The sequence below is a fragment of the Nelumbo lutea genome, chromosome 3, assembly GCF_056320005.1.
Source record: "Nelumbo lutea isolate HS-2025 chromosome 3, American lotus-T2T, whole genome shotgun sequence".
NCBI lineage: Eukaryota > Viridiplantae > Streptophyta > Magnoliopsida > Proteales > Nelumbonaceae > Nelumbo > Nelumbo lutea.
In genome coordinates, this window is record NC_142686.1 from 37,431,437 (window position 1) to 37,457,253 (window position 25,817).

At 35.6% G+C, this 25,817-nt stretch overlaps 2 protein-coding genes across 7 annotated transcripts; one reads left to right on the top strand and one right to left on the bottom strand.

Annotated features, from left to right (window-relative positions):
• Window positions 1–279: 279 nt before the first annotated feature.
• On the top strand, window positions 280–12,910 carry LOC148864294 (30S ribosomal protein). The gene is made up of 5 exons (XM_088981122.1): window positions 280–915; window positions 998–1,141; window positions 1,244–1,492; window positions 12,358–12,466; window positions 12,565–12,910. Exons 1-5 carry the CDS (start codon window positions 565–567, stop codon window positions 12,693–12,695), a joined length of 984 nt encoding a protein of 327 aa, XP_088837248.1. The 5' UTR covers window positions 280–564; the 3' UTR covers window positions 12,696–12,910.
• LOC148864295 (RNA-binding (RRM/RBD/RNP motifs) family protein) lies at window positions 6,260–24,517 on the bottom strand. 6 transcript variants are annotated; one of them, XR_016110784.1, is made up of 6 exons: window positions 23,897–24,453; window positions 23,692–23,793; window positions 23,295–23,606; window positions 23,099–23,222; window positions 20,573–20,652; window positions 6,260–6,567 (listed from the first exon to the last, which is right to left on the bottom strand). XR_016110784.1 is itself a non-coding variant. In XM_088981119.1 (6 exons), exons 1-6 carry the CDS (start codon window positions 24,332–24,334, stop codon window positions 6,530–6,532), a joined length of 1,002 nt encoding a protein of 333 aa, XP_088837245.1. In that variant the 5' UTR covers window positions 24,335–24,460; the 3' UTR covers window positions 6,260–6,529. The 6 variants fall into 6 exon arrangements, 4 of the variants coding, with proteins under 4 accessions (XP_088837245.1, XP_088837246.1, XP_088837247.1 ...); XM_088981119.1 differs by having other exon boundaries at window positions 23,099–23,130; window positions 23,897–24,460; XR_016110785.1 differs by lacking the exon at window positions 6,260–6,567 and having other exon boundaries at window positions 20,608–20,695.
• Between the last annotated feature and the right edge of the window lie 1,300 nt (window positions 24,518–25,817).

Below are 25,817 nucleotides of genomic sequence, written 5' to 3' on the forward strand. Positions count from 1 at the left end.
GGATATCGTAAGATAATAGTTAAATAATAGAATACCGCATATCAATTGGCTAAACAGGATGGATAGTTTGACTGTTTAAGAGATTTACCCCATTTTTTTAATTCCGGACCATGAGATAAACACAGCCGGATAGGTGGTCGAACGGTTCAATCGTCCGGGCCAACGACATTTTGAGAACCATGCATCCGATAATTTTGAATGAACAGTAGGGTCGGTCCACTTGGGAAATGGAACTATGGGCAGCACACGTATCATGGGCTTCTTGAAATATCTGGATTTAGGATAGGGTTGGGCCTACCACGTCAAAACAGCCCATTCCTCCATCCCCATCAAACTGATGGTTTGAAATCTGAAAACCATCCTAAAAACCTCCTCTCCTCATTCCTCTCTCCTTTCTAGCTGGTTGCTACTACTCTTCCAGACTTCCTACCCATCCTCCTCCCATTACTGACATACTATCGCTTGAAGTTGAAGTCCCACTCGTAGAGAAACTTGTTAATTCTCTTTAGATAGCACTGACCCAGAAGCTAACCCACCCATTGAGAAAACGATAACTCATAATTGATGGCGGCTCTGTTAGCTTGCTCTAGCGGACACACGAGTTTTCATTCCCATCATCACATATCGATCTCGTGTTCTTCAACTCCTCCTATCCCTTCTTCTTCTTTTGTAGTTTTGAATCAATGTCCCGCCACCACTTGCAGAACCTTCATCAGTACCACAAAGTCTAGGTCGTCCTCAACATTGTCTTCTCACCATTCCATTTTCTTAAAACCCTCTTTAGCTCTTTCCCTCTCTTCCACGATCAAATCAAATGTGGTGGCTCCGCAGAAGAATGGGTCCTTCCTCGTTTGCATGTCCTGGGACGGCCCTCTTTCATCTGTCAAATTGATCCTTCAAGGCAAAAATATCGAGGTTTTCCATCCACACTGTTTTCTTTTTTTTTTTGATATTTTGGGAATTGGGATGAAAGTTGTTCTAATTACTGGTATTGCAGTTAACGGATACCGTCAAGAGCTATGTGGAGGAGAAAGTCGGTAAGGCCGTCCAGAAGCACAGTCACCTTGTGAGAGAAGTTGACGTGCGGTTATCGGTTCGGGGCGGTGAGCTTAGCAGAGGTCCTAAGCTTCGAAGATGTGAGGTGCGCAGCTGAAATCTTTAATGGTTTCATTTTTTTCTTAAGCAGGCTTTATGTAATTGCTTAGTTGGTTTAAAGAAGGTGAATCTTGTTTATATTTTTTAGGTTACTCTGTTCACCAAGAAACATGGGGTGGTTCGAGCAGAGGAAGATGCTGAGACGCTCTACGGAAGTATAGACTTGGTTTCTTCGATTATTCAGAGGAAATTGAGGAAGATTAAGGAGAAAGATTCGGATCACGGTCGTCACATGAAGGGATTCAACAGGCTTAAAGTTCGGGAGCCGGAAGCCCAAGTAGTGGAAGAAGTTGTGGAGACGGTTCCTCAACAAGAGGAGGGAGACTTCATAGATGAGGTATTTCTCTTAACTCTTTTGATTTGTTTCATTATTTGAACTGATTTATTTACTTATTTTTTGTCTAGTTGTTGTTGCAATGCTCATTCCATTTTCTTTTTCGTTCCAAGATTGGGCCTATTTATGTATTACGTTGTCAGAGTTCATTCAGAATAATGTTTTCATGGCTTCATTTGAATTACTGCTACTTATTGGTATTGATTGCTGTACTATATGATCTTTGATAAGCCATAAGGGTTGCCCTTACATCTTATCACAGTATTATTATCTAGTTACAGCTAGATCTTGAGAATAACATTCACATGAACATCTGATCAAATGTTAAAACTTATTTTCTCAAGATACCTTAGATTTGGGGCTAGGCTTTTCTTTCATTTTTTCAATTTTCCTTTTCATCTTAGTAAATTCTTATATAGAAAAAAGAAGAGAAGAAAAATGGAGCTATACTTAATACTGTGAAAGAAGTAATTTGTAGACATCCATTGGGAATGATATTTGAATGATGGATCTTCTGATTTTATCAATTTCAAAGCAAACATTAAATTTTACTAATGGTGCTATGCTTATAATTGAAAAGGAAAAGAAAAAAAAAAAACTAGCAGCAAATGCTGATTAACATTGTCGAAGGAAAAATAAAGGGGAATTCCTCAAAATGTTGTACCATAATTTGGGCCTTTGACTTGCATCAAGTTACTCTTAACTAATTGATCCATTGATACGCCTAACATGTATCCAGATTACTTCAACTGACATTGTTTCCTTATCTGAATTGGTAATGGTCCTAGGATTTCATCTATTTCAAGCCCTTGTAATATTTCCCACTTACATATTTTGATTATCTGTCTCTTTTATGTTCATTTTGTGGACTCGTTGTTTCTGATTGTTCAATGTTTCACCCCATAAAATATGGCTGCACTTGTAAGTATCCTACAAAACATTCACTTAGTTTTAATGATAATCTACTTTGCAACAACGAACATGCTCTGCATTTGATATTAAAAATATTAGTAGAAAAAGCTCCACTCAACCATGATCAATCACTTTGTGGCATATATCTACAACTCCAAACAAGTTCATGAAGGTCAAACTCAACAAAACAACTCAAGAAAGCCTTGTCCCAGCTATATTTGGTCAGCTACATGAATCTTGTTCTTTTGTTATTCTCTGTTCAGTGTCATGTCCATTGGTAATTTATAGGTCCTTAAATAATTTCTTACTACACAAAGTTTCACTATAACTTAAAAAAAGGCTAAGTGTTTAGTCTTAATAAAGGCTCACTATAACTGAAAACCTTGATTTCTCTTCCATGGGTGTTCTAACACCAGTTTTTGTACCATCATGCATGTTCTTAATTAGGTCCATATAGTATCCATTTGATATCCCTTTCTTTTCCAAAATCTACCATACTATATCTCTAGGAACTTTAATATATGTTTTTTCCATGTCAATGAATCACCATCATCATAATCATCTAAGCCTTGCCCCAACTATATGTGGTTGGTCACATGATTCCTATTTCACCATTTCATTCTTTATAGTGATATATCCATCTTTAATTTATGGGTGCTTAAATCATTTCTTATTACATTCACCCAAGTCCTTTTCGGTCTGCCCCTAGATCTTCTAACTCTTTCAATTTTTAACAGATCACCTTTCTCTATTAATGAATACCATATCAAAATCTCCCTTCTCCACCTTCTCCAAAAACTTTTCTATCAATTGCCTCAATATTAAGATAGCTTCCATGGTCGATTTCCTTGGCATAACCTAAACTGTTTTTGGGTTCAACCATGATATGGAAAAGATGTGATATCTGAAAGGAGACTTCATTAATGTGGTTGCATCTGTTTTTATTAGTAACAACGCAGGAGACTTCATTAATGTGAGATAAACCATACAACCATACATTGCAGAAAGGAATGTAGGACAAAGGTATACAAGCAGAAATCTGTTGAATTAAAAAATATGAAAGAAAACTAGTTTCTTGAAGAGAGAAGGAGAAGAAGAGAAGTTGAAAAGAAAAGAGAGCAATCATCTGGCCGCCCCCTTCACTTGTTATTTATACTAAAAATAATAGAATAGCACAAAGACAACTATGCTCTTATAGGGCGTCCAAACATAAAACAACATATATAACACTCAAAAACATAATAAAATTTGGACTCACATAACTACTTTTGTCCCACCTCCTATCTAACAACTAACATAAAACATATACTCAAAAAAACATCATAAAACTGATTAATCTTCAACACTCCCCTTCAAGTTGGGAGTAAATGTCACACATTCCCAACTTGCGTAGATCATGTTCAAGCTTGTTCTTTGCCACCCCTTTAGTGAGAACATCAACTAGCTGCAATTCTGAAGAGACGTAATGCAAACAAACTTCGACGATTGTTACCATTTTTCTTATAAAGTGTCTATCAACTTCAATGTGTTTTGTCCTATTATGTTGAATTGGATTATGGACAATATTGATTGCAGCCTGATTGTCACAGTATAACATCATAGGTTCATCTGCTTTCGCCCCAATCTCACTCCAAAGAGATCTAACCCAAAGAAGTTCTGAGACACCATGAGCCATGGATCTATACTTAGCCTCTACACTTGATCTTTCCATAACCGCTTGCTTCTTAGTCTTCCAGGTCATCAAGTTTCCACCTACAAAGGTATACACTCCTGATGTAGACCTCCTGTCATCTAAGTATTCTGCCCAGTCTGCATCTGTATAGGATTCTAGCTTCAGATTCTCATGAATTGAGAAAAGAATGCTTCTTCTCCAAGGTGCTTTTTCAGATATGCAAGTATTCTTTCAATAGTTTTCCAGTGCTGAACCCGAAGTGTATGCATGTACTGACTCACAACACTAATAGCATAAGAAATATTTGGTCTTGTCATACACAAATATAGTAGTCGGCCCACCATTCTTTGATATCTCCCAACATCCTTTACCAACTCACCATCCACACCATTAATTCTATGATTTGGATCAATAGGAGTGTTTGTTGGTTTGGTCCCCAGCTTCCCAGTCTCTTGTAGTAGGTCAAGTACATACTTTCTTTGTGAAATGAAGATCCCATGCTTAGATCTTGCAACTTCAATCCCTAAGAAGTATTTGAGCTCACCAAGATATTTGATATCAAATTCTTGTTGCAATGATTTTTTGAGATCATCATTTCATGTCACCATTATATCATCCACATACACAATCAGAATTGACACCAGAGCATCTCTCCTCTTCACAAAGAGGGTGTGATCAGACTGTGTCTGTGTGTATCCAAAACGGATGAGTGCCCCTCTAAACCTGTCAAACCAAGCCCTAGGTGATTGTTTCAATCCATACAGAGGTTTTTTGAGTCTAACACCTTTCCTTTACCAACATTTTCATAAAAGCCTGCTGGAATATCTATATATACCTCCTATAAATCACTATTGAGGAAGGCATTTTTGACATCAAGCTGGAACAAGGGCCATGGAAAGGTGGCTGCTAGAGATAAAATGATACGAACTGAATTCATCTTACCTATTGGTGCAAAGGTTTCCAGATAATCAACACCATAGGTTTGAGTATACCCTTTTGCTACCAACCTTGCCTTGTACCTCTCTATCTTGCCATCGGCCTTATACTTCACTGTGAATACTCATCTACATCCAACTATCTCCTTGTCTGTAGGAAAGATTGTGTGAAATGCAGTGGGTTGTACACTTTCTCTTCCCCTTATGAAGTGCAATGGGAAGATCAAGGTCAATGGGATAAGCTGCAACAATGGTGTTAGGGACAGGAACATTATCATCAGAAAACATAATAGGCTCAGGCTCAATAGGAATACCTAGAATTGTATCTATCGAATCTGGAGTTTCAGAAGGACTGATAGAGAGTGGTGTGGGTTGAGGATGTGTGGAGCCAACCATCATCTGCCGGCGTTGATATTTCTGTGAGGTTGCTCGTAATGGCTCAGGTAATGAAACTGGAGGTGCAGGTGCTGGCTGAACTGATGGAGGCACTAAAGAAACAAGAAGAGGAACAGATTGTGAGTTCTCCTCTCCAAAAACACTCCTCCTGAGGAGAACCACTCGAGAAGAAGAAGGTGGATTCAAAGAAGGTAACATCCATAGTGACAAATTTGCTCATCGACATTGGGTCATAATAGCAATACCCCTTTTGGTTCTGAGCATACCTAAGAAAAACACATTTCTTGTCCTTAGGATCAAATTTCTTGCGATGATGGCTAAGAATGTGAACAAAGGAAACACAACAAAAAACCCCAGATGTATATGAAATATCTCCCCATCTGGAAAAAGAAGACTAAATGGCACCTTAAACCCCAAAGTTCGTGAAGGAACACGGTTAATCAAATGCACGCTGTAAGAACTGCATCTCCCCAAAACTGCACAGGAACTGAAACACACACCATAAGACTCCTTGCCACCTCCACAATGTGTCTGTTTTTTCTTTTAGCAACTCCATTCTGTTGCGATGTATATGCACAACTACTCTGATGAACTACACCATATTCTAAGAGATACGTGGTCAGGTCCTTCTCAAAGTACTCTCTTGCATTATCTAATCTAAAAGCCTTAGTTCTCACTCCAAATTGTGCGAAAACCATTTGGTGGAACTATTGTACAAAGTTAGGAACCTCATCATGTGATTTCATCAAATATATCCTATAATATCATGTATAATCATTCACAAACAAGAGAAAGTAACGGAATCCTCCCATGGAAGGGATATGATATGGCCCCCATACATCAATGTGAACAATATTAAAAGCAAAAGTACTTCTTTTATTACTTGATTTAAAAGGCTGTTTACAATGCTTTCCTAATTGACAACTCTCACACTCCAAAGTAAATAGCTGAGTAGACTCAAACAACTTTGGGAAAAGAAATTTCAAAGAACTAAAAGAAAGACGTCCCAAGCGATTGTGCCAAAGCATAATTTGGTTCACTAACTCCAACTCACTACTACTGCTACTGCTAACATGATGGCCCTAATGTTTTAGAATCTTATCCATAAGTTTAACTCCATTCACCTTACGACCACTCCCAATCATCTTCTTTGACTCCAGATCCTGCAAAACACAATTACCAAGAAGAAAGGTCACAAAACAATTTAAATTTTTTATCAAAGAACAAACAGACAATAGGTTGGTATGAAGTCTAGAGACATGTAAAACAGAAGACAGAGTTATATCAGTGGTCATTCTAACTGTCCCCTTCCCGGCAATGGGCGTATGTGAACCATCTACTATAGAGACTCTATCTCTACCAGAACACAACTGATAGGAATTGAAAAGGGTAGGGGCATTAGTCATGTGCTTAGATGCTCTTGAGTCTATAATCTAGGGTGGTCCCTCTTTACCTGAAGTGGATGCAAGATTTGTAGTTGCATACGAACTACCTGCATGTGCAAAGGAAGTGGTGTAATTGGCTCTTGCATTATGTTGTCCATCTGGAAGGCTAGAGCTAGGTGAATCTTTCTTACTCATAAGCTGTCCAAACTTCTCGAATTCTGTTCTCGTTGCTGCTATTGCAATGGATTCCCAATCAGTTTGGGAAAGAGGGGCTGAAGAGTCTCCTGTAGTGGCTACATTTGCATTTCCTTTCTTGTTTCTTATCCGAGCAGGCATAAGATTTGGATGAAACTTCCGACAAGTGTCCCTGATAGGTTGATGGTCTGGGTTAAGAGAATATGGAAGTTCAGTGTAATTGGGTTAAGAGAAGTGCAAACTCGTTTTCTGATGGTCTGGCTAAGCAAGGAGTGAATAGGATTTTTGGGTTCTAGGCTCAATTGTAATTGTTTTATTCTATTTCAGCTTGGGATTTATCCTTTCCCTAGGGAGTCAAGATTCTTTTACTCCCCTTTTTTTGTAGCCTTATTTTATTTAATGAAATATGTTGTTATTGATTAAAAAAAAACGTGTCCCCAGTATCAAGGTTCAAAGTATCGTCAGCTGATATGTATCGTCAGCCGATACGTATCGTTCTGGGACCCTTTCGATATGCCCCTATAGTGGTTGTATCGGGGGTCTGATCGGTTTAGGGGATGGAGGGGTCCTAGACCGGCTCCCCTGAACTAGTTTTGAAAAAAAAAATAAAAAAAAGGTAAAAAAAACAAGTATTGAAACACGACATATCAGGCGTATCGATATTTTGAACATTGCCTAGTATGCTTAGGCTTTTTGCAATAATCACACACCAAGTCCTTTTTATCTTCCCTTCTAGTCTCACTACTCTTCCTATCTCCATTCGGCTTAGGTTTTGTTGTACCAACCATAGCCGACTGGTCAATCCTAGGTTGTCTCAGCATTGCATTCCCCCTACTCTCCTCTCTAGAGACAAAGGCATAAGCCTGAGAGAGTGTCACACCCTCCCTAGAAAGAATATGTTGCCTAGCAATGTCAAATTCAGGGTTCAGCCCTACCAAGAACTTAAAAACCCTAATCCTCTCTACAGGTCTATGATAAGTTGCAGCATCATTTACACTTTCCCATACCACAGCTTCTAAGTGATCTATTTCCTGCCATAAGGTTTTCAGCATGGAGAAATACACAAGAAGAGGTTTTTCTCCCTGTTTCATACTTATCACCTAATTTCTTAACTGATAGGCTCTGGCTTCATTTTGCTTCTGAGAATAGGTTTCACTCACTTCATCCCAAATCTCTTTAGTACTATTAGCCCATAGGAAATTTTTTTGCAATATGAGGTAACATTGAATTACATAGTCAGGACATTACCATGTAATTCTCCTGCACCCAAATAATTTGTATCATCAAGTTTTACTGTAGTAATGATCCCAAACCCAAAAATATCACTACTACCTCCAACACCTAGCCCCACAGTATCTGTAGATTTCATCTCGATATTCCAACTCTCCATCTTACTTCAAATAGTTCAATAGTAAGAAAAAATAGATTGGAGACCAAAAAATAATTTAATATCACACACAAAAACGAACCCTTTCAGAAGAAGAAAACCCTAGCTGGAGAGAAATCTCTCTCCTCCCCACGCCTCCCAACAGATAGGAGTGAATCGATCATTTTGGGAGCTCAGAAAATTCCAGAAACCAAACCGCCCTCTTCAGAAAACCAAAAGAAAACTAACAATACCCAGGTGCCCCAAGATCAGATAAAAAACAAAGAGTCCAACTTTTCTAGGACTCTTCCCCGTACTCCAGTTCTTCCTGATTTTGATGCTGAACAGTAGATCACCTTCTTGATACTAGATCCCACCAAAAAATCCAAGAATTGGGCAATCTATAGCAAATCGAGCAGCCCTTTACTACTTCATGCAGTCGGCTGATTTAGGGCTGCATTAGAATGATTCAAGAAACAGGAGATCAGCAAATGGTTTTGCCGACGCCCTAGCAAAACAAGGGACTGCAAGGGAGAGTCTTTTTTGGGCAGTGCTGTAATGTTTGATGTTTATTGGATCATCCTTTTCTAATAAGGGTTGAATTCTGTATTTCAGGTTAATTGATCTCTAATGAAAGTTATCGTTTCTGATAAAAAAAAAAAAGAATGCTTCAAGAAATCCTAGTCGATGCTCTAATACCAAGTAGAAATCTGCTGAATTAAAAAATATGAAAGAAAAATAGTTTCTTGAAGAGAGAAGGAAGAGAGAAGGAGAAGAGAAGTTGAAAAGAAAAGAGAGCAATCATCTGGCCGCCCCCTTCACTTATTATTTATACTAAAAATAATAGAACAGTACAAAGACAACTATGCCCTTATAGGGCGGCAAAACATAAAACAACATATATAACACTCTAAAACATAATAAAATTTGGACTCACATAACTACTGTAGTCCCACCTCCTATCTAACAACTAGCATAAAACATCTACTCAGAAAACATCATAAAACTGATTAATCTACAACACAGCTCAATGCTGACAAGTGTCTTGTAAGTCATTACATATGGTTTTGGTACAAGTCCCTCCCTGGCTAGCATATCCGCTAGGTTTCTTGCAGATGGCAGACCTGGGAATCCATTTGAACTGGTGGTTCATTGTGGATACCAGCAGCTTGATCTAATCAGATACCTTAGGTTCCAGCCTTCCAGGGTTATTGATATTCTAATGCAAGCCATCCAATCACTACTCAGCAGTCACATTCAATTGACAAGTCAGTCCATCCCTTTTCTTTGCACAATCTGAGGCCAAGAAGAAGTGCTAATGTTTCAGCTCTCAAAGAGTTTCCCTCCCCAGCTGGTCTGCATTAACTAAGGAGGACTCCATGATTTCTGATTGCTCCTCCATATGGGTTACCTAAGCAACAGTAAACAAAGATGAATCTTTGATGCATCTAATGTGATCTAATTCCCTAATTTTCTCTCTCATTTTTGGAAGTTTCTAAATTGAAGAACTGTGAAGATGCAGAGATGGGTGGCTGATACTTGGTGCTCCAAACCTACACATAAAGAGAAAAGAGCAGTTGCCACACAAGATGGGATCCGAGACACCTATCCCTCAAACAAAATGCAAGAGAGAACTGCTTAATCTGGATGGGGCCGAAAATTTGAGGTTACTTGACCTTCCAAGATACCTTATATAGGTCTCTGCCCAACGTTCCCTTCCTGTTTTTGAGGAGGGACCTATTATCTTCCCGACGTTCCCTTCCTTGTTTTGAGGAGGGAACTTAACCAACTTGAATATTTGGGGGGAAGACCAAGTCAAGGCCTCTCCAGATTGAGACAAGTGTCTCATATTGACCAATGATATAACCACTTGGTCATCCAGTCTAGACTGGGTCAAATGGATATCCATTGACCCAATAAGAGCTGGAACTAGGATCCAGAATAATCCAACAATATTGGTATCTCATGCATAAAAACATTTTCAAATAAATAATCAAATAAATTTCTTTTTATAGAAAATAAATAAATAGGTAATAATTTAAAAATAAATAAATGGTTGTGTGTGAATAGTGTTGCATAGAGATAACCATAAAATAATCATCTTCCATCAACATGTGGCTTGTCACATGGCCATTGGATATTCCAACATGTTAAGGATGAAACTAGGGCCTATGGCCACTCTACCATCATAAATTTCATTTGCTCTCAACTTTAATGCCTAACTTATGCCAAGACCAATTTTCAAGTTTACTGCTTTTTTGGGTCTTTTGTCGTTGTCAATCTTTATAACTTGCTTCCTTTGCTTTCATTACATTTTAAACATCTTCATTCCACAATTAAGTATTTTTTTTAGCAGCTTGTCATTTCTCTTTAGATTCTCCTAAGCCTCTTTTGTTTCTTTTATACAATTGGTCATTTCAAGCACGTTGTTGGTCTCTTCATATGAACTCATTTTTTCTGCTATTATTAGATTGTCTTTAAATCGTGATACTTTTTTCTCTCTTTATTTCCTCACATTATTCTTGGCCTTCTATTTTCTTCCATCTTTTAATGCAAAAATTTAAAATCATTAACTCATTTTGTGTGATTTTTCTCATGGAATAACTTTACAATCCTTTATATGTCTTCTGTTATGTTTTCCTAGTAAATAAAAAATTTATTTGTCTTGAATTAAAAAGGTCAACGTAACGATGTCAAAAGCTATACTCCCATCTTCCAACTCATCTTTTACTTTTATTTATAAAATCTGTGAAAGTATTATCACTAACTCTTTTCAATTTATATTGGAGATATCTTATGCCTATTTGGGACCTTGGGTATCTTGAGGTGGAGTTTGTTTTCTCTAACAAAACATGCTTGAGGCATATTTGAAAACCAAACATTTCTTCTATGCCTTTATGTTCACTATTTCACTTTTCACAACACAGGCAACATTTAGGGTGTATTTAGTTTTTATGCTTCACTTACATGTTTAGTGATGTTCACATCCGATTGGTAGGTGTTTGTTCCTTTGGGTTGCAAGCACATGGTATGACTTGATTTGGGCTTGATTCAGAGTAAACAATTTATAGGTTGGCTGACATGTTGGATTTGTTAAATTTGATTAGCCCAATTTGTTAAGTTGGTGGATTAGAGAGAATCTTCTGCTCTTTGCTTTGTGTTGGGATGTATGGAGTTAAAGAAATAGAAGGATCTTTGAGTTGAAAATGCACCCTGGGAGGTTTTAATTTGGAAAATTGAGTACAATGGTTTGATGGTGTCTAATTTTGAAGGTATTAAATGGCTGTATCTATTATTATTTTGGAGATCACTGGGAGAATGTACTTTTTAAAGCAAGGTCCTGGCTCATTAGCTTTGCGGTCCTCAACTGTTTGTTTTCTTTACTTCAATAAAACTTTGCCATTTACTAACACACACACACATGCATTCATATTAGAAGCATGTACAACAACTTATATGTGAATTCATTGAAGCGCCTAACTATGACATTGCATTTTGCATGCCATGAATCAAGAATCAATTCATATGAACTGATTTGTGGTTCTCTAGTGGAGATCGCAAATCCAGCAACACTGGTTACAAGAGTATCTATTTCTGTTTGGTGGAATTAGACTAAATTTCGCAGTGGTGATTCTTGGATTATGACTAGGTTCCAGATTGGTTCCCAGTGATTTTTTGTTCCAACACATGCTGCATAATATGACACTTGGGTTTGTTCAATAATGATGGACCTAAGCCCACGACACCTAAACATTTTTTTGGACACTTTTATTGCACTATCATCTTACTGCACTTCTCTTTATGTATTTATTTCTTTTTAGCATTTTATACTCTTCTTACCTTCTAACAAGAATGTGGTATAAAGAGTGTATCTCAGCAACCATCCATATAACTACTATTGCATAACAAACTGCATAGCATCTCTATTTTTACATGCATAAATTTTCCCAATGGAATGTTTTCCTTCTTGGGGTTTCTGTATCCTCATTTTGTCACTGTTTCTCCAGATTGTCCGTACTAAATACTTCGATATGCCACCACTGACTGTCAATGAAGCCTTGGAGCAGTTGGAAAATATTGATCATGATTTCTATGGCTTTCGAAATGAAGAAACTGGTAACAATAACTTGTTTTTTTTTTTTCCATTTATTTGGCTCCTATACCTTATTGCCTTCTCCAGCTAATTGTTGAGGGACAATTTGCCCTGGCTCTAGGTGAGATTAATATTCTATACAAAAGAAAAGCTGGAGGATATGGCTTGATAATTCCTAAAGGAGATGGCAAGACTGAGACATTGGAACCAGTGGTGATGGAACCAGCTAAAGAACCTTCTATGGCAGAGTAGATGACCTAGGACGGAAGAAGATCATGTCATTGTGAAGTTAGCTGTAAGTTCAATTTAGCTACTGATTTTTTTTACGGCATGACAATGTAAAAGGAAATATCAGAGATGCAGAATCAACCAATGGTGGGATATTGATGTATTCTATGAAGGTTGTTTGCAATGTTTTTCCATGTTTTGATCTGGAAAATTTATTTTTGCAAGATGAGTTTGTATAATTTGGTGCCCATGACTTGCTGTTTTTTTTTTTTTTTTTTGGAAAAAGGTAAGGTAATTTTATTCAAATCAAAAGCAGATACAGGCTGAATTCAGACCCAGAACGGCAGTCTTAGAACAGCAAAAATTACAAGCTCCACCAGGAGCAAGACTGAAATAAAAAAGACAAATTCAGACTTCTGAACTCCTTAGTAATAGAGACCCAAGAAATCAGCTTGCCCACTGCTCTCTGTATTATATCTTCAGGGCTCTTAGCTCTATTACAGAAAATCCTACTGTTCCTTTCAGCCCAAATGGACCACAAGACAGCCGCAGGAATGGTCCTCCACACCAATTTCCCTTTCTTACTTAGGCCTTTAACTTTCCAGCAGCAGAGAAGCTCCTTAACCGACCTAGGCATAACCCAACTGATATCCATGGATTTGAGAAAGTGCGCCCAAACTTGAGAGGAGAATGGACAGTGAAGACACAAATGATCTGTAGATTCAGTAAGGAACCCACAAAGACCACAAGATTAATCCAAAATTTGAATGCCCTGTCTCACAAGATTAGATCTAGAAAGGCATTTGTCAAGGGCCATCGTCCATGTCAGAAAGTTGGACTTTGATGGACTTGTAGGATTCCAGATCTGTGTAGCTGGGAAATCAGTGAGGCCCAAACTGCATAACTTGGAGGCAAGGGATTTGACAGAAAAATACCATCTGGATTCCATTTCGAGCACCATTTGTCTTCCAAGAACAGGTCTATCTTCTGCTTCTGAAGAAGATCTATCAGCTCCATAATCTCTTCTAACTCTCAATAAAAAAGATTCCTCTTAAAGAGGGGGGTTCCAAGTAACAGAATCTCCAGACAAACAAAAGCTCTCAGCCACAGAAACATCTTGGTTAGAAGCACACTGAAAAAGGAGAGGAAAAAACTCATCTAGGACCATTCAAGCACCACGAGTCCTTCCAAAACCTAGTTCTATCCCCTTTACCAATCTTAACTGAAATCCCTTCCAAAAACAGAGAAATTCTTCATGATACCTTTCCAGTTGCCCCAATTTGGAGGAGGATCCCTAGATCTCCAGTTGCCCCACTCCACCCCATATTTACCAGCTATGAGGGATCTCCACCCAGCATTCCTTTCAGTCGAGAGCCTCCAAATCCACTTGCTAAGAAGGGCAGAATTAAAGCTCTTCAACTTTCTTATACCTAAACCATCTTCAACCTTAGGAAGACATACTTTGTCCCAATTGATTATGTGAACTTTGTTTTCCTCTTCCTAACCCCTCCAAAGAAAACTTCTCTAAAGCTGCTCCAATCTTTTTGCTACTTTGTTTGGGATGGGGAAAAGAGAAAAGAAATAAGTAGGTAAATTGGAAAGGGTACTTTTTATTAGAGTAACCCTACCCCCAAAAGAGGGGTATCATGCCTTTCAGGATGCCAATTTCCTTTCCATTCTTTTAATAACTGGATCCCAAACTGAGGAAGGGAGGAATTCAATCTAACAAGCCAGCACCTCCGCACGATCAACTATGTTGGTTACTTGACCCACTTGAATGATTTGACTTTTGTTCAAATTGACTTTGATCCCAGAGACCACCTCAAACCATGTTAAAATCCCAAAACAATATCTAATTACATAGGAGAAGCATCTACAAAGCATAAAGTATCATCTGCAAATTAGAGAATAGTAACCTTTTCCCCCTCAGGAGAGATTACAAAATCTTCCCAATCATCAGAATCAGCTGCCTTTTTATAAAACAAAGTAAGAATTTCCATAACACAAATAAAGAGCAAGGGGGGGACAGGGGGATCACCTTGTCTCAGACCCCTAGAGCTATCAAAAAGCCCCGTTGACTGACCATTAATCAAACTGAGAATTTGGGAGTGGTTATACATACTGTTGACCGTGGCTCTCCATCCCGTCTTTTAGATGAGTATAAATATATAATTACATGTCCGTTCAGCTAGATTTGCAAACCTCCAGCTGATGTGTATAGTCGGGCTAAACATAGGACTAGACTTACCTATCCTAAAAAAGAAAGAAAACCATAGGATTAACCTTGCTCTTGTTCTGTTTAATCCCTGTGTTTCCATTTTTTTATCTTTTCTCTTATATTATTAGATTATTAACTTTTCGTTGTGCGATTTCCTTTTAGAAGTAGTTTGTTTCTATTCTGTTTGTGGTAAATTTGCTACTTGCATAAAAAAAATAATTGAGTACTGTTATTTTAGGTTTCCCCTTGCGATGATAAGGGAAAAAAACTTTTCCCACACCCTAGTATTTGCCAAAAAAAAAAAAAAAAAGCTAATTCCAAGTTTTAAAGTATCCAGAAAAAAAAAAAGGTTTAAAGTAGCTTTTAGACATCCTGTACTTTCACATTTTTTTACTCCAAATTTTACTTCTACCGGAAGGGCGGACCGTCTTAAAATTTTATTAATTATTATTAAAATAGGGAGGATATACTGATATAGCTCGCCTTCCCCAAACCCATTCTTTTCCTACAACACTCGCATGAAAATATAGACTATATGGTGTATCTAATTGGAAAGGAAGGGGCAAAGGGCACATGACGTGGCAGGATATCTGAATTGCCCGAACAGATGGCATGGGCAAATACCAATGATCCTCGTACCATACCATAATGGATGGCAACTAGAAGTGTCTGATAATTATGCTGGTATAGGTCAACGCGTTACTAATTCTATATCCATGTAAACTTCTTGACAGTATTTATAAGTTGTTTCCACGGTTTGAACCATCTACATATATCTAATTGCTCTAATGATCCAAATTTATTATATTTATAGATTTTTTCTATAAAATTATGGAAACGATAATTTTTATATATTTCAAATGATATTCCACGCAGAAAAATAAGCTTTAAAATTTTTTGCAATGTATCGGGATATATCGGCCAATACATATTGTTACAGTGAGAGCCGATAATAACATATAGAATTTGGCTGTCGAATTTGAATTTGACATCATTAAAATAACTTGTTAAAATCCTTAAGTAAGAGGATTTGAACCCTAGTCATTAGTTGACCATAGTTCTACCACTACACCATATTCTAATTATTTTCCTTATAATATTTATTTTAATTCTTAATTCTTAATCTTTCTATTCATACTGGACGTTAGTTGATAAATGTTAAAATTGATCATTAAAATTAATATACTAAATTACTAATTAATATTAACATAAATTATATTGATTTTTTTTTAAATTAAGGCATATATTTACACAATTTTAGTTCTTCCATTATTTTTCAATGATTACCAATTGTTCCAATATCTCACACTTTATATAAGCTATTAAAGCATGGTTATATGTTTAAATATTTATTTATAATGATATAGAACTCATATATATTGTTAATATATTTTTTAAGATTTGTTTGGGTTTCCTATTCTATCTAAGCATATCTTGATTTTTTATTTGTATACATGCATATTCAAAATGTATCCAAATATGTCTCTTAAAATTGTCTTTTTCATACACCTTTCATTTATGATACTTTGAACATTGGGAGGAAAGGGCTATAAGACGGGAACTATTGATGATTTAGGGCCCGTTTGACACCTCTTTTCGCGTGGTCTTTTGGTTGTTTATAAGCTGGGTAGATCGATTTTTTGTCTATTCCAGTTTTGTTCGCAGAAGATCTAGCCGCCAAAAGCTGGAGCGTCGAAAAGACGCGAGAAACCCATTTTGGGTTGATTTCGGGAAGCTTCAAATGAAGATTTTTGCATTTTTTCAGTTTTATTCTTGCACGGAAAGACATAGAAAGATGTGATACTGCCAAACTAGCTTTGGGCTACTTAGATCTTCATGCAAAAGCTCAATGTGTCTTTTGATTGTCAGAGCTACTAGAAGATTTTCCCAAAAATACGTGCCAAACGGGCCCTTATTAAATTCATCGATCTATTAGTTATTATGTCAAAAATACTTTTTCTTAATTTTTTAGAAATTATTTAGGAATTAGAAAAATAAATTATTTATATGTCCAAATGATTTTTCATGATAAGGAAAGAGCTAAGATAGACATATCATTGATTTGTCAAACTCATTGATCTAACAACAATTTAAGGTCTACCTAGCAATTGGATTGGGTCAAGACACTTCAAGTTGATTTTGGGTTGGGTTATCAAATGCTAGACCCTAACCCTAAATGTTCGAGTTAGGGTTGACTCATGGGTCCATTTGGGTCATCCCAAAAAATAACTGAAATTTTAAAAAATTAAAAAATACATAAAAAATGCCAAAACTAAAGGAATTAACTTAAAATTCTAAATAAAAAATAAAAAAACTTGAACATTTAACAATTCAAAGAGTAGAGACTAAATAGTAAAAATTAAAGAGTGAAAACTTCTAACGATGCATAAATAATCCCAATTAGAAATAACAATTGGGTCGTTGACCTATGACCTAACACAACCTAGTTTTTTTCTGGGTTGGGTCAGGTTAGGTCATTCTCAAATTCAAGTAGCTAAATACGAGACCCTAACCCTATTTTTTCGGGTTAGGTTGGGCCAGGTTCATGGGTTGGGTAACTTTTTGCCAGGTATAACTTAAGGTATCTTGTAATGAATTTTTAGTAGATTGGAAGTTCAAACATTATTTGGTGTATTATTAGTAAAGTTATTGTATGATATATACATGTTTAAAATCTTTATATTATTGATTTTAATTCATCTTTTATATTATTGCCACATAATAAATGCATACCTTACTGTTAGGTGTCGCAACAGATTTGGCATTATATGAAAATATAGAAGAACTAAATGTACAAAAAATAGTCATAAGGGGCCTCTCTAATCTATATCAAAGATTCAAAATATTAATATCCTATGTTCTAATAAGTTTGAATACATACACATACATACATGCATACATACATACATAATAAATGTAAAGATATGGATATACTTGGATATATAAGAAAACTCTTACAAATCCCGCAAATACATCAATAATCCTAAATCTAGGGATTAAATAACTATAAATGAAGTATAAACGCATAATAAATGCATAATTTAGTAGTCACATGAAAAGATGCATTAAAATCAATAATATAAAGATTCAAAACATGTACATATCATACAATAACTTTACTAATAATACACCAAATAATGTTTGAATTTCCAATCTACTAAAAATTCAATATTATTTACTCTTTGAATTGTTAAATGTTCAAGTTTTTTTATTTTATATTTGAAATTTTAAGTTAATTCCTTTAATTTTGACATTTTTTATGTATTTTTTTAATTTTAATTATTTTTTGGGATGACCCAAATGGACCCATGGGTCAACTCTAACTCGAACATTTAGGGTTAGGGTCTAGCATTTGATAACCCAACGCAAAATCAACCTAAGTGTCTTGACCCAATCCAATTGCCAGGTAGACCTTAAATTGTTGTTAGATCAATGAGTTTGAAAATACAAAAGAACTAATTGTACAAAAAATAGTCATAAGGGGCCTCTCTAATATATATCAAGATTCAAAATATTAATATCCTATGTTGTAATAAGTTTGAATAAATACATACATACATACATACACATATATATATATATATATATATATATATATATATATATCTTTGGATATGCATAGATACAATGTAAAGATATGGATATACTTGGATACATATTAAAACTCTTACAAATCTCACAAATACATCAATAATCCTAAATCTAGTGATGAAATAACTATAAATAAAGTATAAACACATAATAAATGCATACTTTAGTAGTCACATGAAAAGATGCATTAAAATCAATAATATAAAGATTCTAAACATGTATATATCATACAATAACTTTACTAATAATACACCAAATAATGTTTGAACTTCCAATCTACTAAAAATTCTTTATTGTTTACTCTTTGAATTGTTAAATGTTCAAGTTTTTTTATTTTATATTTGAAATTTTAAGCTAATTCCTTTAATTTTGGCATTTTTTATGTATTTTGTTAATTTTAATTATTTTTTGGGATGACCCAAATGGACCCATGGGTAAACTCTAACTCAAACATTTAGGGTTAGGGTCTAGCATTTGATAGCCCAACCCAAAATCATCCTGAAGTGTCTTGACCCAATCCAATTGCCAAGTAGACCTTAAATTGTTGTTAGATCAATGAGTTTGAAAATACAAAAGAACTAATTGTACAAAAAATAGTCATAAGGGGCCTCTCTAATCTATATCAAGATTCAAAATATTAATATGCTATGTTGTAATAAGTTTGAATACATAATACTTTGGATATGCATAGATACAATGTAAAGATATGGATATACTTGGATACATAGGAAAACACAAATCCCACAAATACATCAATAATCCTAAATCTAGGAATGAAATAACTATAAATGAAGTATAAACACATAATAAATGCATACTTTAGTAGTCACATGAAAAGATGCCAAAATTAAAGAAATTAACTTAAAATTCCAAATATAAAATAAATAAAAAAACTTGAACATTTAACAATTCAAAGAGTAAACAATAAAGAATTTTTAGTAGACTGGAAGTTCAAACATTATTTGGTGTCTTATTAGTAAAGTTATTGTATGATATATACACCAAATAATGTTTGAACTTCTAGTCTACTAAAAATTCTTTATTGTTTACTCTTTGAATTGTTAAATGTTTAAGTTTTTTATTTTATATTTGGAATTTTAAGTTAATTTCTTTAATTTTGGCATCTTTTCATGTGACTATTAAAGCTACTAAGGTATGCATTTATTATGTGTTACTTCATTTATAGTTATTTCATCCCTAGATTTAGGATTATTGATGTATTTGTGGGATTTGTAAGAGTTTTCCTATATATCCAAGTGTCCATATCTTTACATTTATGTATGTATGTATGTATGTACTCAAACTTATTACAACATAGGATATTAGAGAGGCCCCTTATGACTATTTTTTGTACAATTAGTTCTTCTGTATTTTCATATAATGCCAAATCTGTTGCGACACCTAACAGTAAGAAATTATCTAATTGCCCACATATCATTTTTGTCTTTCAAAGCAAAAAAAAAAAAAAAAAAAATGAGACAAGATAATGTCTGTTGTTGTCATAATGGCAAAGATCATATGTTCTACCATATGGAAACTTTGGCACATCTCCTAGATGGATTAAATCCATTGATTCATTTATGGATATCACATACAATATTTTTTGGTTTAACACCACTTGGATGGTTTAAATTAAACCAATGCTATAAGACCACTTTCACGCCCTTGATTTTTGGACTGATTTGATAAATTATCTGGATGGCCTAGATTAGTGATGCAATTTAACAAGTAAGCTCTTAAAAACACCAGACTTTATGGGAATAAAATGCATGGAGTCCACACCTTTTACAGTGGGGCTCATGAATTTATTACTGGTGTGGAACCTCATCATTGGTTCCACAGCTTACCGAATAGTCAAAACATTCAGCTAATCCTAAAAAACCTTATAATCTCAAGTTATCGATTTATTTCCCTCCTTATTGTAATCCACATATTATTAATGAAATTTCAATTTCCTTCTTTTTTATTTTTGAGCAAATTTCTTTCATTTTGCTATTTCTTTTTTGAATTGCACCAATTGATATTAGAGCTGCATCAATTAGTTAAAATCTTGGTATCACTTGAATGGTTGACATGGATCCATCAATCTTACCTTGAATGGGCTTTGTTGCTGCCAAATCTGGAGCCGATGGTAGCTTTGTTACTTCCAAGGTGATGAGGTCAAGAGTCCACCTGCAAACAATCAAAAGACGTTAGAGTCCCCCAGGGTTGAGGTCTGCGAGGACTCCAACGGTCACGCTAGCCAAGGGCTTTGGGAAGGCTGAGATCACAGTAAGCAAGAGAAGTTTGAGTGAACAAGTCTGCGTAAGGAGAATAATCTAAGGCCATGGAGTTCTTTATATAGTCGGAGTTGTCCAAGAGCCAATGCACTGGGCATGGTGTAACAACTTCATATGTTGGAGATAATGGAGCGCAATCCATGTGGCCGAGCATTACCTTGCCATTAATGCAGGGGGAGCTTGGTCATCATCACAACGTTTACGACTAAAGCTCTTATTCATGTTTTAAAAAACGACCTAGAAACGGAACCGTTATGGTCATCAATTTCAGGTCGACAGTTCGACCGTCCAGTTCAAACAGATGACAGTTTTGACCGTAAAATAAAAAATTAAAAAATAATTAAAAAATAAAAAAAATGATAAAAATCGTTGAACGGGTCAATGGTTCAACCGCCCAGGTCAACAGTTTATTGACTTTTTCAACGCTTTTTTACTAGATGTCTAGTTTGGGGTAAAACAGAACCGGTTGCTTGAACGGTTCTTGGCCGAACGGTCCGACCATTTGAGTCAACGGCGGTTCGAAAACATTGGATCTTATAACGATGGCAATGGAAAATGATGAGGATACTCTTAAATCTTAACCAAGGCCAAGATGATGATAATGCACTTTGGGCATGTCACGTGTCGTCTGCTAATAGGGTGGTCAATTATATCAGGCTTAATTGGTTAAGTTTTGCTATATAGATGTCTAAGATTAAGGGATTGATCTTGTGAAGCCATTTCGATGGTTCAAATCTTTGGCTTATTTTATCCATCGCATAATTTCATTTAGGGGTCGTTCTTTTTTGGACTTTGAGAGAGGGGAAGTTGGTCAATGGGATTTTGTAGGGATCAGTGAAAGTTTATTTTCCTAGGTATCACTTACCCGGATAAGTGATATCCATCTCTTAGATGGGTAAATTAACTTCCCCATCTAGGGGAAATTGCCAATTCTTGTATGGTACAAAAATGCCCTTTTAATAATGGAATTTTTATGGCTAAGATGGTCATTACCTTATTTACATGGAAAATAAAAAAACATGGATAAATACACTTACTCGGGTAAATCTTTCTTAGGAAACACTTACCCAAATAAATGCATTTATCCAGATAAGTGACTTACCGAATTAGTAATTGAAATCTTTAGTTGAATGACCAAAACTAATTGAAATCTTGTTTGGACGTCCAAATTAGTAACAAGCTTCTTGACTCCATTGATAGCTCTATACTTGATTTATCTCGAGAGAAGAGTTAATCAACTGGATCTTTAATTAGGAAATTATGACTTTTTTTTGTGAAAATCATGACTGGCAACATCTTTTTTGGTAATATTAAATGGGTCAAGAGCATATTTGTAAGTGAAACAAGAACACTTTTAGGATTTTAGAAATGTCTAACAATACATCTAATGATGATAACAAATAGGTTATTAGTCAGGATAAGAAAGTATGAGGAGTTCAGTCCACTGTTGGAGTTTTATTGATGATAATTGAAAAGGGGTATTATCCAAAAACTCCCCTTCAATTTTTCTCATTCTTCTGAACCCTACCTTGATTTTTCATAACGTCTTATATCCCCTGTCAAAGTAACGTTAGGAGATGAATGATTTTTTCAAATTTATTTATATTATCCCTCCATCTGAATTTTTCATGAACAAAAATTGTATGATGATGACATTTACTATACTACCCCTCCGCCTGAAATTTGGGGGTTCATCATTCATCCAAATGGGTTTTGGGATCGTTTGGTTGAAGGAGGGTAAAAGAAGGTTTTTTTACCTATTTTCTTTTTAAATAATTATTTAAGGGTTAATTTGGTTATTAAAAATAATTAATGGCCCAACTGGACAACTTCTGCTGATGGTCATAGTGATTTTACCAAAGTTAAGTTTTAGATGGACAACAAAAATTCTTTGACAATGGGGTTTGGAGCCTGGAGGTTTTGAAAAGTCGGGAGAAATGGGAATAGGTGAGGAGTTTTAGGTAATTAAAAAGAATAATGATGTCTAAAACGTGGATTACCCCCGGTGTCATTTTAGATTGTATTTTAGGAGGCATAATTTATTTATGGTACTCAATATCAAATTCAATTCAAATCTGATGTAAATTTGATGTATATATATGATTCAGTTTGAATCTGAATATTAATGAATTAAAGTTGAATCTAGGTACATGAGATTGGATAAAATCCATTTCTAAATTGTAACCCTAACTGAGTTATATCTAGATGCTCAAACCTCAACATTAAAGAAAACTAAGAGAATGAAGGATTCATATATCACCAAGCTCTCTGGTAAATTGCCAAAAGTTGTGATGCAATATACAAGAATGTAAAATCTGAGGAATATGTTGATGAGATACCTGTTCATCTGCTTGCGCAACTTCGCTACAGCCTACAGGGAAATGCATCATCTTGCAAATTTCAGTATCACGACTCACTCTTTTTCAAGACATCTCTAACCAATAGTTTACGCCCACGAAACTCCTGATTAAGAAACATGAAAAATTAAGGAGGAAAAAACAAAAGAAATTATAGATAGAGAGCTAAAAGTTTTACCGCTCCACTTGAAGAAATTGCAGCCTCGCATTCTGTGGCGGAAGAGAAAGAGATAAATCCATAAACACGGTTTTTCCCTCCTTTGCGATCGTATAACACTCTTGCACTGACTACAGTCCCGAATTGGCTGAAATGCTGTCTCAAATCTTCGGGCGTTACAGACCACGCAAGATTGCCAACGTAGACCTTATGAAGGCTTTCTAAGACTACGTTCCCATTGGGCGCTGAATTCACAGAATCAAGTTTCTTCCGCCAATAAATAGAATTCATTTCTGCAGAAAACCTGACTCGCATTTCACGCCCTCCAACATCCTATAACCAGAGAAAAAACGATAATAGGTGATGTGTATTGAGTAGGTAAGGCCACGCTAGGGATTGTGGCCAAGTTACCACTTACAGATCTATCCAATGCAGCTATGGCAGCTTTGGCTTCGTTGATAGAGCTCATTTTGACATAGCCGCATCCGCGACTTATCCCGGTGTCAACATTCCGAGAAACCTAAATATTGCCGATCACTGATTATGATTCCTCTCTCACAATCTCCAATTGCAAGGGGAAAAACGAATGAAAGAGGAAGAGCTAGTCGGAGAAGAACGCGTACCTCGACTGATTGAACAGTTCCGTAGGGCTTAAACATCTCCAGAAGCTCTGAGATGTCGCAACTCCTGGGAAGATTACAGACGTAGAGTTGATACGGTTTCAATCGAACCTTCAATTCTCTGAATGGGGAGCCGTCTACGATGTTCTGCTCCTTCGCCGACGTAGTTTCAGATTCAGCTAATGGTTGTTCTTGTACGACGGGTAGAGCTCTGGAAATCCTAGGTTTAGCAATTGAGCTGAGCAAAGAAATAAAGGTTTCGTGGGCGCGAGGTAGGAAGATGGAAGAGGATGCAAGAAAGCATGACAAGGTTGGACAAGGAAAGAGAAGCCAAGAAGGTGAGGAGTGTAAAGTCACGGAACACTGCTTGATTTTAGATCGGAACGGTGAAGGAGTAGATAAAGAGAAGGATGAAGCTAAGCTCCCGCGGGCAGCAGCCATTAATTGCCTTGGAAAGACGTGCCCAACCTTTAGTCTTTTCTGCTCTTCTTCAGACTGCAGACGGATAGCATTCCTTTCCCTGCCTTTTTTTTCTTTCTAACCAAACACAACCTAAAGAACTTACATAGTGTTCTACTGTTCTCGTCTCACAGAGACCCTGTGCCCCGCTAGCTTTTGTTGGTCACACGATTTAAGAGATTGATTGAAAGTGTAAGAGTTTACATCCATTAAATCTTCTATTTTTTGGTCCGTTGAAGATCCATTAAACATCATTTGATGGAGTGAAATAGAAACAGTCATGGCAGGTGGGGCCATTGCAATACATCAAAGCCTTCATTTATTTCGTTGTTTCAACGTAGTGAAGCAAACGAGGTTTGAGTAAGAAGCATCGAATCACGAAATATGGGGATTCTTATTTTTAGAGAAATTTGTATTTTGGGTGTAGTTTTACTTTCATTCCCAAACTTCAAAAGTGACAATCCAATATCTGAAACTTTTAAAACATGACAATTTAATACGTATTAATGATCTCATTAAAGGGACTCACTTAAACAGCTGTTTTACTTGTTCTATAATTCCCAACTTTCTTACTACTATCTTTGTAACTTAGGTCATGTTTGGGAGTGTTTATATTAAAAATAAGTGTTTATTGGAATAAGCACTTATTTACATTTGTCACCCAACTTATATTAGACATTTGGTAATATTTTTCTTTAATAAGCATTTGTGAATATTTTTTCCTTCATTTTTTTTCTCAAATTTTTTTGTAAAAACACTTTTGTGAATGTACTTTTATGAAAACACTTTTGCGAAAGCATTTTTATAATATAAAAGTAATTTTAAGAAAGTATTTTTATGAAATGACTTTTGTAGAGTGCTTTTATAAAAGCACTTTAATAAACACTGTTACGAAAACATTTTATAAAAGTACTTTTATAAAAGAACTTTTACGAAAATACTTTCATAAAGTTCAACTAGAGATAGTTTTATAAGTGGTATTTTAAAATTCATCTAGGGATAATTTTGGAAGAAAAAAATTGAATAAGTACTTATACAATGAGCACTTAAAAAAATTGAAAATTTGTGCTTAAAAAATAAGCACTTATTTCAGGTTTATTTCTCAAATACTATTAAATACTTAATGGCATAAATAAACACTTATTTTAAATAAACACTATTTTTAAACACTCCCAAGCATGGCTTTACTCTTTTTAGTTTTTACTGAGATTGATTAAGAATCAGCCTATGAGCTTTAAAAAAAGAAAAAATGTATAACATGATACCAGAAGGCTTATATAAGATGAACTAGTGGTGGTATTCATATTGACAGGGTGCTTTAATTGGTTAGTAACTTGGTACCTTTTCTTTTTCTTTTCCATATCATAGATTTTGCCGGTGATGTTTTCTTTTCTTTTTTTTAAACAACACCACAGTTCTTTAAACAGAACACAACTAAACGGTCTCTCATGGTAATCATAACTTA